Source organism: Sinocyclocheilus anshuiensis, unplaced genomic scaffold (genome assembly GCF_001515605.1).
Source record: "Sinocyclocheilus anshuiensis isolate Anshui unplaced genomic scaffold, SAMN03320099.WGS_v1.1 scaffold801, whole genome shotgun sequence".
In the NCBI taxonomy this organism is placed as follows: domain Eukaryota; kingdom Metazoa; phylum Chordata; class Actinopteri; order Cypriniformes; family Cyprinidae; genus Sinocyclocheilus; species Sinocyclocheilus anshuiensis.
In genome coordinates this window covers 810,654-828,067 of record NW_015536541.1, presented here as the reverse complement: position 1 = coordinate 828,067, position 17,414 = coordinate 810,654, and the positions used below count along the sequence as shown (strand labels likewise).

The window sequence follows — 17,414 nt, the reverse complement described above, 5'->3', positions numbered from 1 at the left end:
AATGTTTCAGCTGTTTTGTCCATTATAAAGTCAGTGGGGCTCAAAACAGCATTTGGCACTAATTAACTTTCACTGTTCGGACAAAATCACTGAGACAAAAAAAAAAAGTTCATACAGCTTTAAAAAGACAAGAGGGTGAGTAAATATATATATATAAAAAATTATTTTTTTCCCCCTTTAATAATATAATGTATATAGATGTACAAGTTTAATTAAATGATGCTTAAAATATTTTAAAATTATGCTTAATAAATCGATGGAAGCAGAAATGAATCACGATTAAAATATTATTTATCATGCAGCCCTATCTGAACTGAACCAAGACTGAACTGATGTTTATCATTGTGAGGCTCCACAATCTGTATTGTATAAAGCACTGTAGAATTAAAGGTGACTTTACTTAATTTGTTTAATTGAATTAAAAAGCGAAAATGGTGATGAAAAACTAAATTCTGTCCATTTGTGGTGCAAAAAACCTCGACTAAGTGGACATAAGATAAAAAAATAGCATAATAAAAATGTATGATATGACCCCAGAACAGATGTGCATGTTAAAAAGACATCATGCACTCTCTCTCTCTCACACACACACACACACACACACACACACACACACACACACACATATTGAGTACCACCAGAGCAGGTAGGGGTAACGCTGTGTCCTCTACAAGGTATTTATCATGCAGATCAGTACAGCAGCCAGTAATGAGAGCATTCATATTCTACAGCAGGAGGACAGGACACCTTATTTAGCCAGAACTAGACAGACACATTATTTAATTTGCATCCGCCCCGTTCCATGTCTCCTTTATCTGTTTTCTTGGTATTATTTTCTCCTGTACACACACAATGTCTGAAAGAGAAATCTCTCCTACCTGAGGGTACAGAGGCGGGGTTGAAGGGGGTGAACAGTTCGGATGGAGTCTGGTGGGCCAGCGTGGGGTCCAGAGTATTAGCTGGAGATGCTGGGGTCTGTGGAAGAGGAAAGCAGTCTAAACAGAAGCTTTATAATAAACTACATTTGCTCAACAACTTGCTCAACTGTATTCTAAATAACATACTGATTACATTCAAAAATTCTGTCATCATTTATTCACCCTCAAGTTGTTCCAAACATGTATAAGTGTCTGTTGAACATAAAAGAAGATATTTTGAATAATATGGGTAACCAAACAGTTGATGGTCCCTACTTGACTTCTATAGTATGGAAGAAAAAAAATACAATGGAAGTCAATGGGGACCATGAACTGTTTAGTTTCAAACATTCTTCAAAATGTCTTCTTTTGTTTTCAGCAAAATAAAGAAATTCATACAGGTTTGAAGCAACTTGAGGGTGAGTAAATGATGGCAGAATTTTCGTTTTTGGGTGAACTATCCTTTAATTAGAATGCAGTATACACTGCAATATGCGATATGATAAAATTCCATTCTGAACATACTCTTACTATAATATTTTAGCATCTAGAGTCACTCACCGAGGGGGACGTGATATCAGGAGGGGTGGACATGTCTCCAAAAAGCTCTAACTGGTTGATATTCTGCAGATGAAAGAAGAACATTTACCAGCATAAAATCAGCCGTTTTTCACCTCAGCACTCACTGCCATGTCAGTCTAATCTTTGTCACAGAATAGTGAACCTACCTTGGGCAAACAGTGGTTTGAATAAGGTGACTTGAATAATAAATGATAGTGAGATAAGTAATAAATTATAAAAGTTACATAAATGATAGCGAGTTGCTATAAAATGATGTAAAAACACAAATGATGATGATGATGATTCCTGTACCTACCAGCTATGTACAGCACACATCTATCTATCTATCTATCTATCTATCTATCCATCCATCCATCCATCCATCCATCCATCCATCTGTTTTGCTCCTCAGGCAGACAGTCGGCTCAGTTCCACAAACCATTTCAGGCCTTTCCATACAGGACCATGGATTTGCATAAAATCACACCGTGAGCTAATTTCTAGGACGATAATGAATTAATTTCCTTGGGATATATTTTGTATTCAGGGTTATTTCTGAACAGGGGCATACCAATCCCACAGGAAATTTTTCTGATTTTTGTGGCCAAAAATTACTGAATTTGCTGCAGCTTATTATTATTATTATTTATTTATTTTTTTGCAGTGAAAACCACCATAAATCATGATGTACTTATCAGATTGTACTGAGGTAACCAGTGGGCAGAGGCTTCTTCTTGCTGTTAAAGGCCCCAAAACATGTAATTTCAAACAAAATCAGGCCAAAATGAACTTTGTTTGTAGTTCGCTTCTGTTTGTAATTCGAATTGCAGAGCTGGTGCAAACATTTGCACGTCGCTACATGATCAGACGCTTTCTTAACTGCTGTTTTCTCACCGCTGTCATTTTTGTAGTGTATTTATTTTGTCATTGAGAGGAAAGTGTGCAGCACATGTTTACATACTCATCTGAACGCTGCACCCGACGGCATGGGCACGTTGGGATGTTGGCTAACAGTATATCGCTGCTCAGGTATTTCAAACTTCTTTTTACTTCTTTTTAATGAGTATTATGGGCCTAAAGCAGACATTTTTCATACTTAAAAAAAAAAATTATGATTATTTCACAAGTGGTTGGAGGGCAAATGCCTTAAAGACGAAGAGGACAGTTACAACGGTCGCTACACCTATTTTCATTTGTGGTACCGTGTCCTTGTTGAGTCTGTTTATCAGAACCTGGAACAGACAGTGTGCTGCTAGTGGGGAGCAGCTGAGCATTTTTGAGCTCTTTAAAGTGACTGGCACATGACAGAAAAGCTTTTCTACACTGCTTCTAAAAAGCCTTTCGTACATCCATTTGCTTGAGGCCAGACCACAGGGTTCTTTCCTAAAAAGCTCTCTTTTTTCACACCCACATCTACAAAAGGGCTAAAACACATTCTTTATGAAAGAATAATCGCGGGCTCTTCTCTGACGTTATGCTGGCATTTAATGTCTCCGCTCGTATGTCTCTAATCTAAAAAAAATTTAAAAACAGCACACACAAGAACACGACTATGTGCGCGACATTTGAAAGCACTGTAAAATCTTGTGCACATGGTCACATGGGGAGAAGGGCAAGAGGACATTTCTCCAGTTTATTTATGAACCACACGGTTAGCATGGGAACACAAAATCCAACCTATTCAACACGGTCAGACTGGGGTCATCTATAAGAACTCTGTCATTTGACTATGCTATCTATCTATCTATCTATCTATCTATCTATCTATCTATCCATCCATCCATCCATCCATCCATCCATCCATCTGTTTTGCTCCTCAGGCAGACAGTCGGCTCAGTTCCACAAACCATTGCAGGCCTTTCCATACAGGACCATGGATTTGCATAAAATCACACCATGAGCTAATTTCTAGGACGATAATGAATTAATTTCCTTGGGATATATTTTGTATTCAGGGTTATTTCTGAACAGGGGCATACCAATCCCACAGGAAATTTTTCTGATTTTTGTGGCCAAAAATTACTGAATTTGCTGCAGCTTATTATTATTATTATTTATTTATTTTTTTGCAGTGAAAACCACCATAAATCATGATGTACTTATCAGATTGTACTGAGGTAACCAGTGGGCAGAGGCTTCTTCTTGCTGTTAAAGGCCCCAAAATGTAATTTCAAACAAAATCAGGCCAAAATGAAGTTTGTTTGTAGTTCGCTTCTGTTTGTAGTTCGAATTGCAGAGCTGGTGCAAACATTTGCACGTCGCTACATGATCAGACGCTTTCTTAACTGCTGTTTTCTCACCGCTGTCATTTTTGTAGTGTATTTATTTTGTCATTGAGAGGAAAGTGTGCAGCACATGTTTACATACTCATCTGAACGCTGCACCCGACGGCATGGGCACGTTGGGATGTTGGCTAACAGTATATCGCTGCTCAGGTATTTCAAACTTCTTTTTACTTCTTTTTAATGAGTATTATGGGCCTAAAGCAGACATTTTTCATACTTAAAAAAAAAAATTATGATTATTTCACAAGTGGTTGGAGGGCAAATGCCTTAAAGACGAAGAGGACAGTTACAACGGTCGCTACACCTATTTTCATTTGTGGTACCGTGTCCTTGTTGAGTCTGTTTATCAGAACCTGGAACAGACAGTGTGCTGCTAGTGGGGAGCAGCTGAGCATTTTTGAGCTCTTTAAAGTGACTGGCACATGACAGAAAAGCTTTTCTACACTGCTTCTAAAAAGCCTTTCGTACATCCATTTGCTTGAGGCCAGACCACAGGGTTCTTTCCTAAAAAGCTCTCTTTTTTCACACCCACATCTACAAAAGGGCTAAAACACATTCTTTATGAAAGAATAATCGCGGGCTCTTCTCTGACGTTATGCTGGCATTTAATGTCTCCGCTCGTATGTCTCTAATCTAAAAAAAATTTAAAAACAGCACACACAAGAACACGACTATGTGCGCGACATTTGAAAGCACTGTAAAATCTTGTGCACATGGTCACATGGGGAGAAGGGCAAGAGGACATTTCTCCAGTTTATTTATGAACCACACGGTTAGCATGGGAACACAAAATCCAACCTATTCAACACGGTCAGACTGGGGTCATCTATAAGAACTCTGTCATTTGACTATGAAAAAGAAAGGTCAGGTATGAGTAAGTAGACTACTTCCAGCAGACTAGTGGAAAAGGTACAATGCATGAGACGAGGGATTTAGCAGAGCTATAAACTGTTCATAGTGACATAGTGACATTTACTTTCCCGTACAGGGACTCTCCTGGAGTCTAGAATGGGCCATAGTGCATTACTTATTACTTTATAGCTAGATTACAGCTAGAGGAATTTTCTAGTACATTTACATTTACAGGATCATGGGAAGGCCAAGGGGGGGTGTGAAGAAACTTCAGCCAATCACTGTCCACCTTACCTGGGTGACCAGCAACAGGTCAGTGTCTAGATCCAAGAGATTGACTTGTTCGTTATGTTTGTTCTGCAATGATAACATGGTGTTAGATGAAAGATGAGATGGGACACACAGAAAATGAGGTAAAATGAGGTCTGTTTTGGAATGGTGAATGTGAGTAAATGGGTTGGATGGTACTTTACCTGTGCAGGTGAGGTTACACCTCACTATTAATTCATGCCTTTTTTTTCCATTTTAGCACATTATGTCTCAAGTGTGCAACAGGTTTGAGCCAAACACAAAACTGTATTTATTTTCACTAACTCACATCCCACCCCATACTCATAAACTGTAACTGGTGGAAGGCGGAATACATTTTAACCAGCTGTCAGTAGGCTTTAATGGGAAAATAATGTGCTCAAATGGGCATCCCTTGAGATAACATGGGAAGAGCAAAACACCATGAACAACAGCTGCTCCTGTCTTACATTATGTGCTGCCGAAAAAGCAACATAGATGAGGAGAGGATCTTATATGAAAGGAGAGGATGGGTAAACCATGAATTTTATAAGAAAACCAAGATCCCTTTCTTCGAACATGGTTTACTTGGTTAGCCGGATAAAGTGTCATGCACACACACACACACACACACACACACACACACATGTTGTGTTTCCATGTTTTATGGGGACATTCCATAGGCGTAATGGTTTTTATACTGTACAAACTGTATGTGCTATTGCCCTACACCAACCCTACCCCTAAACCTACCCCTTACAGGAAACTTTGTGCATTTTTACTTTCTCAAAAAAACTCATTCTGTATGATTTATATGCTTGTTTCCTCATGGGGACCTAAAAAATGTCCTCACAAGGTCAAAATTTACTAGTATTACTATCCTTGTGGGGACATTTGGTCCCCATAACGTGATAAATACCAGGTACACACACACACACATTCACTTGGTGCCCTTGATTGGAAGTATATTTTTTGATAACACTTTACAATAAGGATCTATTTGTCAACATTAGCTAACTACATTACTTATAAATAAATAAATAAATAAATAATCTTTGTCACTGATAATTTCAACATTTACTCATACTAGTGTTATTGCACTATTATTGATTTACAATTACAGTTTTTAATATTTTAATTATTTTGAATGTATTTTTACTGTATATTTTCTGTTTTCAATTTAATTTAGTAATAGTAGTTGTAAAAGTTTTGTTGTATTTTTTGTTTGTATTTTTTTTCAGTTAATGTTTACTTTATTAACAAAACAGTATGGTTTTAGTTTTAGTCATTATTACAGTTTTAGGCCCTGTCTAATACATTTTTTTAAATAAAAAGTTGTATATATTAATAATATATATATATATATATATATGTGTGTGTGTGTGTGTGTATTTTAATCAGTCAGTTGCAGCTAACACATTAGTTAATGCATTAACATTAACTAATGGGACCTTATTGTAAAGTGTTATAATTTTTTTAAGGTGTAAAACATGATACAGTATATAAATGTCATTACAATGGGGACCAAGGGGGCCCATTTTAAAAACCCAACTTAATATAAAAACAATAAAAAATATAATATAATTTAATAAAAAATACTATAAAACTATAAAATAACTATAAAATACAGGAAAACAAATATGATCATTTTCAGTTTAAAGTGCATGATGTGCTAAAGGTGTTACTCGATTGGCAGACATTCACATTGATTTCTGTCACAAAAGAAATCACCCAGGCGTCTCATGTTATGCCGAAAGTTATCCGGCTAACCAAGTAAGACCACAATTAACACTGACAACATAATATACATACAACATCTAGACTAACAGAAAAACATACAAACAAAAAATAAAAAAAACACATACATGTAAAACATGCAATAAAATCAAGCAAGAGCTGACACCAGGTCAGTGGCTTGGTTTGGAGAAGCAGGTGACACTTGAGATGGTGAAGTCTGAAAGCCTCTCTGAATTAGCGCTAGCTGTTTCAGTGTTAGCGCTTATCTTTAAGAATGAAAGGATGTTAACGGGAGGCATCTGAGAAAGGTAAGCAGAAATAAGCCAATGCTAGTGACATCTTATATCTACTAATTTTGTGAAAATGACTGAAATGACAATCATGAAGGAAAGCAGAGGAGATGTGATAGAGAGGGAAAGAGAGAAACCAGTTTTGGATTGTGTAGCTTTCTTCACTTGAAGACCACGACAATCAGTTCAGCTGTCTAACATTGAAGCAGCAACACTATTAAACACCTCATTCATAAAACATGAGCAGAACTAATTTCAGTGTTCAGAATGATGCAACAATCTACGTTTACAAACAATTTGGACTCAAATTTGTTCCGCTTGTGTTTCATGAAGAAGAAAAAACTAAAATTTTGATTTGTTCCTGTCATGTTTTCAGGGTGATGGTGTTCGTCTCACTTTGTTTGATTTTGAAGGTCATTGAGCTGAAACCAGCGTTTTATACTGCAGCCAGTAGCTGAATTAAACGGCTGTAATATTACCGACCCAAGAGATGCCATCAAATCAATCTCTTTACGCACCCTTGGGGATCACCATTGAGGATAATGGGAAAGATGACAGCTGGGCCCCATAGTGATGAACTGTGTCAGTCAAAGCATCCTGCATGCTGCTGACACCTTATTACTGATGGATATCATGAGTGCTGATAACCACCTTCTTATCTGTTATTATAACAAGCTGCCTCTCATGTGGAAGTATGACTCACATGATGCATTGTAATTCCATAACTGAAATTACAGTATTTACACTAAACTGTCTCCATGGCAACATTTAGAACAATGCTGAGGGTAAACATTAGTATTTTATGCAAATGCATGAGTATCTGGCTTATTTTGCCACAATCCATCAGTCTACTTTTCTATCACCATTATCACTTCAAACGACTATCAAATAACCGTACCCTCGGAGATAATAATCATCTTCGCAGTGTCCTGTGCGCTTTTAGTGTTGCCCATTTCATTACGGCCGGAGTGTTAATGTCTTGTGCTCTGACTGATCATATAGCCACAGGCACGAGACTAACTGGGAAGCACAGCTATGAAATTAAATAATACATGGAGAGGTAGTAGAAAAAAGAACAACACTAATGAGTTATTTAAAGCAATGCTTCAGCATAAATACTCTTTATCAACAAATAACTTCTTAAGCAGCCAGACATATAATGGAGGGAATTCAATAAGAATAAATAGCGCCCACTGAGAGTGTCGTTTATTTGCACATGCTTTGTTTTAGCGCAAATTTGTTCAAAGGAAATATGCAAATTAATGCGCAAACAAGCACAGAAAATGTATGCTAAATGTAGTTTGCATGATACTGTTGCCAATTTCTGTTGTAAAGGCTGCAAAACGAAAAACAAAACAGAATAAAACAAAACAAAAACAAGACAAAAAAAACCCCCCAGAATAAAACAAAACAAAACATTAAAAACACAACACAAAAATGAGTCAAAACCAAACAAGAATAAAAAGAGAATAAAACAAAACAAAACAAAACAAAACAAAACAAAACACAAAAAACAGAAATCAAACACAATAAAAAAATAAAATAAAAAACAACACAAAAACAAGACAAAACAACACAAAACAAAAAAACTCGACAAGACAAGACGAAACAAAATATTAAAAACAACAACAACACAAAAAAACAACAAAACAAAAATAAATGAATGGCTAATTTCCACTCTTTTTCATTATTTGATCATTATTTAATAATAACTCCTTCCATCATTGGTAGTAAATGCACACAAGTGTCTATTTTATAAAAAAAACTGCTTTCTGGAATTTTAATAATTAATTTCACAACATAGCCCACAATGGTAAGCAAATATTGCTTTTTTATTTTTGTTTTGTTAATAAAACTGGGCATTACACAATATACGATTAGTTTTTATAGAACAGTATGCTTGAGCTAAAAAGAATGGCAATGACAATAGCAGAGCAACTGTTTAGTGGATTTGCATCATAATGTGTGGCTAAAAAGAAACAAAAAATAGTAGAAGTGCATTTAAAAATAATTCAGAAAAATAAACTCGGATCCACAATGTGTGTGCAGATGCACAATACAAAACAGATTTACAGCGGTTCAAAAGCCAATTCTGTAGAGCCGAGGGAGTTATTTTATGAGTTAAAGCTGTGTGGATTTTGCTTAGACAGGAATGAAAAAGCTGGGGAAGGCAGGATCAAGAGGCCAGACGACTTGGATTGAAATAGGAGAGAGGAAGAAGGCTGAAAATGTGTGTGAGGAAGAGAGAAAAGAGTGAGTAGGTGTTTGAAAACATGATGGAATAGGCGAGAGGAAGAGATGCCAGACAGTGGCACAAGGTGATATGTGGGGTTGAGATGAGGAAAAGTGAACTAAAACATTATTTTCCAGGTCTGGAGAGACCTAAACAACTGAACACTGAGGACAGACTCAACCAACTTCAGGGACTTTGCTGGGGTTGTATGTGTTGTGATGGTGGGTGTATTTAGCTGAGCTAAGACTGAAAGAACAGAGCAGCTATAACACAAGAGAGGTACAGACAGCAGGAACACTGACCTGAACATGAAAAGATCAGCCATTTTTACATATCAGTATGTAAATGTTGAAGCCAAAAGGCCTGACAAGCAATCGGCCACCATTTAAAGAGAGAGAGCAAAATTCACTAGCATAATCTCAGTACAATCACAGATGCATGAGCACAAATCAAACATTCATGTTTGCTGTCTCTCATTTAAATGACTTTATCAGCCAACCCATATAAGCTACACAGATGTTTCATCTCTTATTGTAGATCATGCATGATTAATGGGCATTCATGGTGTGGCAATGAAGGGAAAGTTCACTGAAAATTAAAGTGTTGTTTCAAACTTCAATGACTTTAATTCTTCAATGGAACACAAATGGGAAAAAATATATATGTCCGGAGTTGCTCTTTTAGCATAATCTCAGTACAATCACAGATGCATGAGCACAAATCAAACATTCATGTTTGCTGTCTCTCATTTAAATGACTTTATCAGCCAACCCATATAAGCTACACAGATGTTTCATCTTTTATTGTAGATCATGCATGATTAATGGGCATTCATGGTGTGGCAATGAAGGGAAAGTTCACTGAAAATTAAAGTTCTGTCATGTTGTTTCAAACTTCAGTGACTTTAATTCTTCAATGGAACACAAATGGGAAAAAATATATATGTCCGGAGTTGCTCTTTTCAATACTAGTATCTTCAAAATACCATAAAAATGAAAAGATTTTTCTAAGAAAATAAGATTGTTGAAGTACATTTTGCAAGAAAATACTATTCCAGGTTTTCTACTTCAAAATGTAACATTTAATTCAATGGTACTTGCAGTTTCTTTGTAATTGTTTGTGAATTTTACTAGCAATTTCTGAGAGAAAATTGTTTCTATATAAATGTTTGTTTCAGTGTATGACTTGTGTTGTATATTCAGGGGTTTCAGTGAATACTGACTTACATTTCTGCCTGTTTGTCACACAAAACTCATATCATAATCATATGATATTATTTGTGAATCATATGGACCATTTTATGGTGCTTTTATGTTGTTTTTAAAGCTTGAAAGCTTCAGACTCACTGACAGTCATTGTAACTGCATGAAAAAGAGAAAGTATATTCTTTAAAATCTCAGTATTCCATGGAAGAAATAAAGTCATACAGGTTTAGAATTACATATGGGTAAGTATGAGAGTTTTCATTTTAGGTGAACTAACTTGATTCACAAGGCTGGAATGCCATCAGCTGTCCTTATCATGGGGTGAAGACAAGCGTACATCATGCAAAACCGACCAATCACGTAATGCCCACAACCCAAACAACTAGATTTTCACAAAGAAAATGATCAGCCGTCAAGAAACAAACACAAACATATACACAACCAGCCAAAAACACACAAACACCAGGGGAAAATGAAGAGTGCACAGTCTATGCGATTTACTGTAAGCCGGGGAACGAGTGCTGCTGAACTCCTCACAAGACTCGAGACAGGGAGAGAGACATGCTTGATGCTTGGTGGTTTACATACTGTATTGAACGGTTTGCCAGAGAGAGGCACAGGATAGTCACATAAACAAACACACACAGGTCCACTCACTGGATGTCGCTTTGGGACGTCATAAACTCCCTCCTTTTGTTGGCTGGTAGGGACCTGGTGTGGACAGGGAGCCCAGCCAAATGCACAGTTAACATGACAAGTTATCATTAGTTCAGATTTCAGCAGGAGATTTTACAAGGTCAATGCAGAATGCAAATTTTATGCTTCCTGGAGAGCAAAATGAGTCATTGTCTGTGTATAATGTGTTGTGTTTTAATTAATAATGAAATGCAAGATGCAAATAGTAGAAATTTAATTTAGCTTGAATGATCATTTCTTTATGATAAATGTTTTATTTATAACAAAGCAAATATTTATAATACATATTTTAGATAAAGCTAAAAATGTATTTTATTTTATATTTTATTGCGGATTTCTCAATTCATATAATCTGGTACCATCATTTTCATCTTCACAATACACGGTATTAAAGATGCCGATCCTTTCATTCTCTGTTATTTCAATGTCTTCTCTCTCTCTAATTTGCCATTGTTCTTAATTTCCCTCTTGCTGAGAGACTGATTACCGCTGTGTTTTTATTTGATCGTACACTTGAAGTGATCTTTCCATTTCTTTTATTCAAAGATCAAACAGTGACAGCAATGATTAATCATTCTCACGCTTTCATTTGGAGAAAGGGCAGAGGAGAGACCTGCTGCTTCCTCTCACAGCAGAGTAATTTCTCTATGCAGACCTTGGAAAGCTCCCTACACTCAGCATCAATCCTTCAGTCATGCTATGCAAAGTTTGCCAGAACCAAAGCCACTCAGGATCCAAGGGGCCCGCTGGAGGTCAAGGTTACTTTTGCTGCATACTGTTACCTTTGGTTAATGAGCTTATCTAGCTATGAGATGCTGTATTGTGTTATTTTATGAGGTTTAGAGACATATAAATATATCTCTTGTTCTGTTCGTTTAGGCTTCCCTAGTTCATCGCTGTTATCAAATATCAAAAGTGATGTTCACGCAGATTCAATTTGACTGGGCCAATCTGGCTTTTTGATTGATATGAGATGCGATCAGGTGTTAGCTGATCCTGGTTTTAAAGATGTGACAGCAAGCAGATGCCTCTTTCATGCTCCCGAGTTTCCGATATCTGTCCTGATGTCAGCAACAAGTGCAGGAGTTTGTGATGTGTCAGGTTAGCAGCGCTCAAGAGCTGTGCACACATTTGAATAGTTAGAAGGTATAATTCGGTCCCTAATGGCGTTTCAAGCTTTCAAAGAGCTACTAAACTGACTGGGACGTTAAGTCAGATATGGATAAAGTTGTGGAGGAGACAGACTGGAAAAGTGTTGGTGGCACTGATGTGTTTATTGTTTTGCTGGGCAGTGTCTCTTTTTGATTCAAGCCACAGGTGACAAAACAAAGCAGCACCTGGGGATACAACACCTGCTGTTGTCATGGTCATGGCGCCTGGAGCACGAAACATTGCTGGGTGTAAATCTTTGAAAGGGCCGTCATGCTGAATTAGTGTGGCTTGGTGTAGCACTCTGTTCTAATTCACAGGTGGGACTCTGGCAGCTACACAGTGGAGCTGTCAGCAGCTGCACCATCAAAACCTGGGATTCTTCTAAAGTCTTATCTAAAGAAGAATGGCGGTTTATTTAGAGGCTCCCTATTGGCTGTTTGTTATCAAAACCGGTCCTTGATAGCTTTTAATGATATAGGTGTATGTTTTATGTATAAGGTTTATCAAACTGACAGATTGTATTGTGTGGTGGACAACAACCGATTTCAACACTCCCTAAAAAATCACCGTAAATGGTTTTTCAAAGTTGTAAATAAAACAAAGATTATTGGAGTATATTTTACAAGAAAATACTATTTCAGTCTTTCTACTTCAAAATGTAAAGTTTAATTCAATGTGTTACTTGCTTTTTTTGTGTGAAATTTACTAACAATTTCATAATTGTGTCATAATTGTTTAAAAGAAAATCCTACACCAAGTTTTCAAACAAGGGAATAATCTGAAATATCAATCAGATGAAGTAATCCTTGAAAATGTTTTTACTTTTTGTAATTGCAAAAATAGAGTATTTATGAGAGACTTCATTTATTTATTTATTTATTTAAGTGCTTTGGGCAGAACTTGTAAAATAAGTATTTGACGATATTAATATATTATATTAGCATACATTATATTGAAATATTATTACAAAAATATTATAATATAACATTATAATAATTTATGAAAAACATTTTATGAATTAATTGTTAACCTTTTGATTTAATTAGTCTATTTTCATACTTACAAGAAAAAACTTTTCCACATTTTTTAAGAATATTTTTTAACTCTTAAATTATAAAATCCCCTTTTATAGCTTAAAAAACGTCCAATTCTCCGAACTAAAATGCTGTCACATTTTCAAATCCCCCATAAACATAATTTTATCTAGAACTATATTAATAAAAACTAAATTGTTACTACTGGTGAATGTCTTTTATAGTTTTCATTGCACACTAATAGTGATTATCAGTAAAAAGTACCTTTATTAAGAACATTATTATGATTTGGTAGTGTACCTGATATATGCTCTCCTCTGATTGGTCACGGATGGGCTCGTGTCCCGCCTCAAATACAATGTACTACAACATCGGCAGCAGAGGAAGATAAAAAGGCAAAGGGACAGGAAAAAGGTGAGTGTGAAAAGAAAAGAGAAAAGGAAGAAGATCACATAGAATCAAAAGCGGCCCCAGGAGCAGCGCAGTGACCCTCGCAACAATGAGGGACTAAACGAAGCTGTGACATGGTTACCATCTTGACCTTTAGCAACATGCACTGGCCTAGCAAAGCATTATGGTCACTTTAGGTCATCTTTCACTGCAACTACAACTTCCGTACAGAGAATAATAAAAAACCTTTCGGAGGGAAGAATTATTAGGTGTTCTTTCTAACCTATGCCTCATGCATATATTCAGTCTTTAAAAATGTTTCCTGTGTATCTGTACCCCTTTTTCTGTACCTGCAAACAGGGCGATGGAATGAATTTTACAACATTAAAGAGAAATAAATCACAGTGTAAAACACAATGCTGCATGTTTCTTTAATGAGGCATGCTAATGTTAGCTTAGCAGGGGTAACAAAACTTTCCCAGTGTTGGTTTGCATTTGAAAAGCTAGCCACTGAGCTTTAAGACTATTTTTTTAAATGGCAGAACCATTAAAACCCATATCTGTTATATATTCCTCAATAACACACATGGACCACACAGAGAAGAAAGCGATTTTTGGCAAGCAGCATTCAAGCTAATCTCTAACTCCTGTCTTTTCACGACCACATTTGCACTAATAGCAGAATCGTCTCCATTTTCTGTGACATTAGATCTAATGGCTTAGCCGTTCCCATTTACAACGTACTGTCACCATTGGCTGATTCATTTTGTTACACAGTTAGCCATTGGCTAATTCTTCTCCTCTCCAGCCCTCTTAACAGCAAATTGTTAATGCTTATCAGGTCTGCGCAACTTTTAGTAATGACTGAATCTTAAGCTAACTGCTAGGCCTAGAAGCAACGTTTCTTTGTTACTAAAGGCTAATGGACATCCAGGCTTGCTATTTAAAGATACACTCCAATCAAATACATTCCATTCCATATTCATTCCCATTATGATGCACAACGGACAATACGGAAAGTCAATGTAATGCATGTAAACACACACACACACACACACACACACACACACAAGCAGCCCAGATGAGATGTGTTAAAGCTGTCTGTTTTCAGTACAAAATTAAGGAGGCTCCCAGAATCACTATTGCATCAGAGTCTTACACCCAATTTATGAAAAGAAAAGGTTAACAACACATCACAGCGATGATTCACCGTTTATTTCTATATACAAATGACGAAATACCAGGTCTTATTAATTCAGGAGGAGTGAGAAGAGAGAGAATGGAGAGGAATTATTTATTTATGTAAATGAGATTAAACGCATATTATTGAACAGGGAGCCCTGTTTAAAGTGACAGTGAGAGGCACACTAATTTGACAGCGTACTTTCAGGCAGACATAATGATTAACATTTTATTTCAAAGCTTTACCTGATACACGGGATCCTCCACATCTTCCTCCAAAATGGTCTGCAGGAGTGATCGCACAGAGAGAGGGTGATTGGAGGAAGGAGAGTAGAGAAAGAGGGAAACGGGAGAGAAGATGACGACGAGAAAAAGCAGCCAATTTTTGGTCATTCATGTCAAAACAGAGCAAAAGCATTTTTGACATCAGACAGTGAGAACAGGAACACAAATGTAGGTTTTGTCTCAATTGAAAAAGCAGTGGGAAGCAAATCACCCTTCAGAAATGCACCTGAGATTCAACAGACAGAGAAACGGGAAAGAGCTGCCAGGTGCTTGGTGCACACTATATGATTTTGCCTACTAATGTAATGTTAATATTGATGTAATAATTAATATTAGATGTAATATTTAATACACACATAGTATGACACATATATATATATACAGTGGGTACGGAAAGTATTCAGACCCCCTTAAATTTTTCACTCTTTGTTATATTGCAGCCATTTGCTAAAATCATTTAAGTTAATTTTTTTTCCTCATTAATGTACACACAGCACCCCATATTGACAGAAAAACACAGAATTGTTGACATTTTTGCAGATTTATTAAAAAAGGAAAACTGAAATATGGGTGTGTATACTTTCCGTACCCACTGTATATATATATATATATATATATATATATATATACACTATAAATGTGGTATGGTGTATGTATTTATAAATGCTACTAAATACTATGACAGTTGTTGTATAAAAATTGGATTTTGATTTAAAATAAATTCATTTAAAAATAATGTCAAATTAATTAATACATTAATATAAACTAATATAAATAAATAGTAATAAAATAATTGAAATACTATAAAATATAATAAATCATTTTGCAAAATATATTTACTGTATCAGTATAGAAATGTAATAAATATTACTATGCTATTAATTATTATAAACTATTTGTGACATCAGTGTGCACCCGGCCTCATGTAAATATAATTCTCTGAGATAAATAATAAATAAGCCCTCTCGGAAATGTGTTGTTTTCTGTATTTTCATCCTTTTGTATTGCATATTTCATTATTCCCTTTGGAGTTTGTTGTTGTTTCTCTTTTACACTGCTCTCATTCGCCGGCACACGTATATGCAGTTGTATTTATGACCGAGCATTAGAAACTGTAAATTCTCTTTGGGGTTTTGAGTTTATGCGAGTGTGAAGGTTTTCTGCGAGTGTGTTACCTGATAAACAGCTTGTTCGCACTGCTTGTCCTTCTGAGCTTTCTTCTCGATTTCTTCCCTCTGCTTAATCTCATAAATCAACTGGAAAAGGTCACGGAGGTCAAGGATCACAGGCTCAGCCTGGGAACACACGCAGAAACACAGGCAGAGAGTCACAGATTTATAGAGACAAAGAGGAAGAAGTGACATGATCTTCTCAATAAGGGTCCATATTGAAGATCCGCTGTATTTTCTGCACATTTCTTCAAGCAATTCAGAGCAAAAGACATAACAGAGTATCAGAGTATCTTGGAAAAGACATAATAAAGACCTCTTAACCTCTGCTTTGGCTGCTCTTAAATCTGCCATATGAGAGGTGACAGAAGAAAGTGCTTTCCATTTAAAAGGGCTGGGTCAGATCAAACTTCACTCTTTGTAGTTAGCATCAAAGCTCCATGTTAGCATTAAAAATGCATCTCCTGCCCAGCACAGCCTAAATGTCACTAATATCTATACTAAATAGATATTAATAAATACATCTGAAGCGAAAGTTTGTCCTCAAAATCCGCCTGGGGTATTTTTCTGCTGCCTGCTCCAGAAGACTCACACCAATGAAAAGCAATATGAGAAGATGTAAGAAAGAAAGAAAGAAAGATTGTTTACAGGAAAAGACATGAAGAAAGACATATATGATATAGTATAATTTCATCTTTCAGTAGTGTGGTATATGGGTGTTTCTTCAACTATTTGGCCCTGTTTACTTTTAGAAATGAAACACAGTTTTTTATTGATTATCTGTTGTATTTAATAGTATTTCTTGTTGGAAATGACATTGTAATAATTGGAATAAAATGGCCCAAAGGCTAAAAGCTTCCTAGATACACACGATTAAATAATATTTTCACACTTCATGCAAATTTGACAAAATAACAGCTTGATTGGAAATTAAGAACAATACAAATATTAGAAAATACTTTTTTGATTGTGGTGGAAATGAATAAGATAAGATAAGATAAGATAAGATAAGATAAGATAAGATATGTTTGTTTTAATTATAATCAAACCCTGGAACATACAGTTGTCCGAAAGTTTCAAGAAACACCCAAAAGCACCATGGTATTTGTATCTAATACATCACTCTACCACAGTATTG

The 17,414-nt window shown here is 36.0% G+C and overlaps 1 protein-coding gene across 1 annotated transcript in view; it reads right to left on the bottom strand.

Annotated features, from left to right (window-relative positions):
• dab1a (DAB adaptor protein 1a) overlaps positions 1-17,414 on the bottom strand; it is a 175,607-nt gene that overhangs the window by 10,325 nt on the left and 147,868 nt on the right. Inside the window, exons 6-11 of the mRNA XM_016498043.1 lie at positions 16,283-16,402; positions 15,069-15,107; positions 13,551-13,613; positions 11,026-11,079; positions 1,479-1,541; positions 879-975 (exon numbers count right to left, since the gene is read on the bottom strand). Coding sequence (XP_016353529.1) covers positions 879-975; positions 1,479-1,541; positions 11,026-11,079; positions 13,551-13,613; positions 15,069-15,107; positions 16,283-16,402 — 436 coding nt within the window. The remainder of the gene's footprint in view (positions 1-878; positions 976-1,478; positions 1,542-11,025; positions 11,080-13,550; positions 13,614-15,068; positions 15,108-16,282; positions 16,403-17,414) is intronic.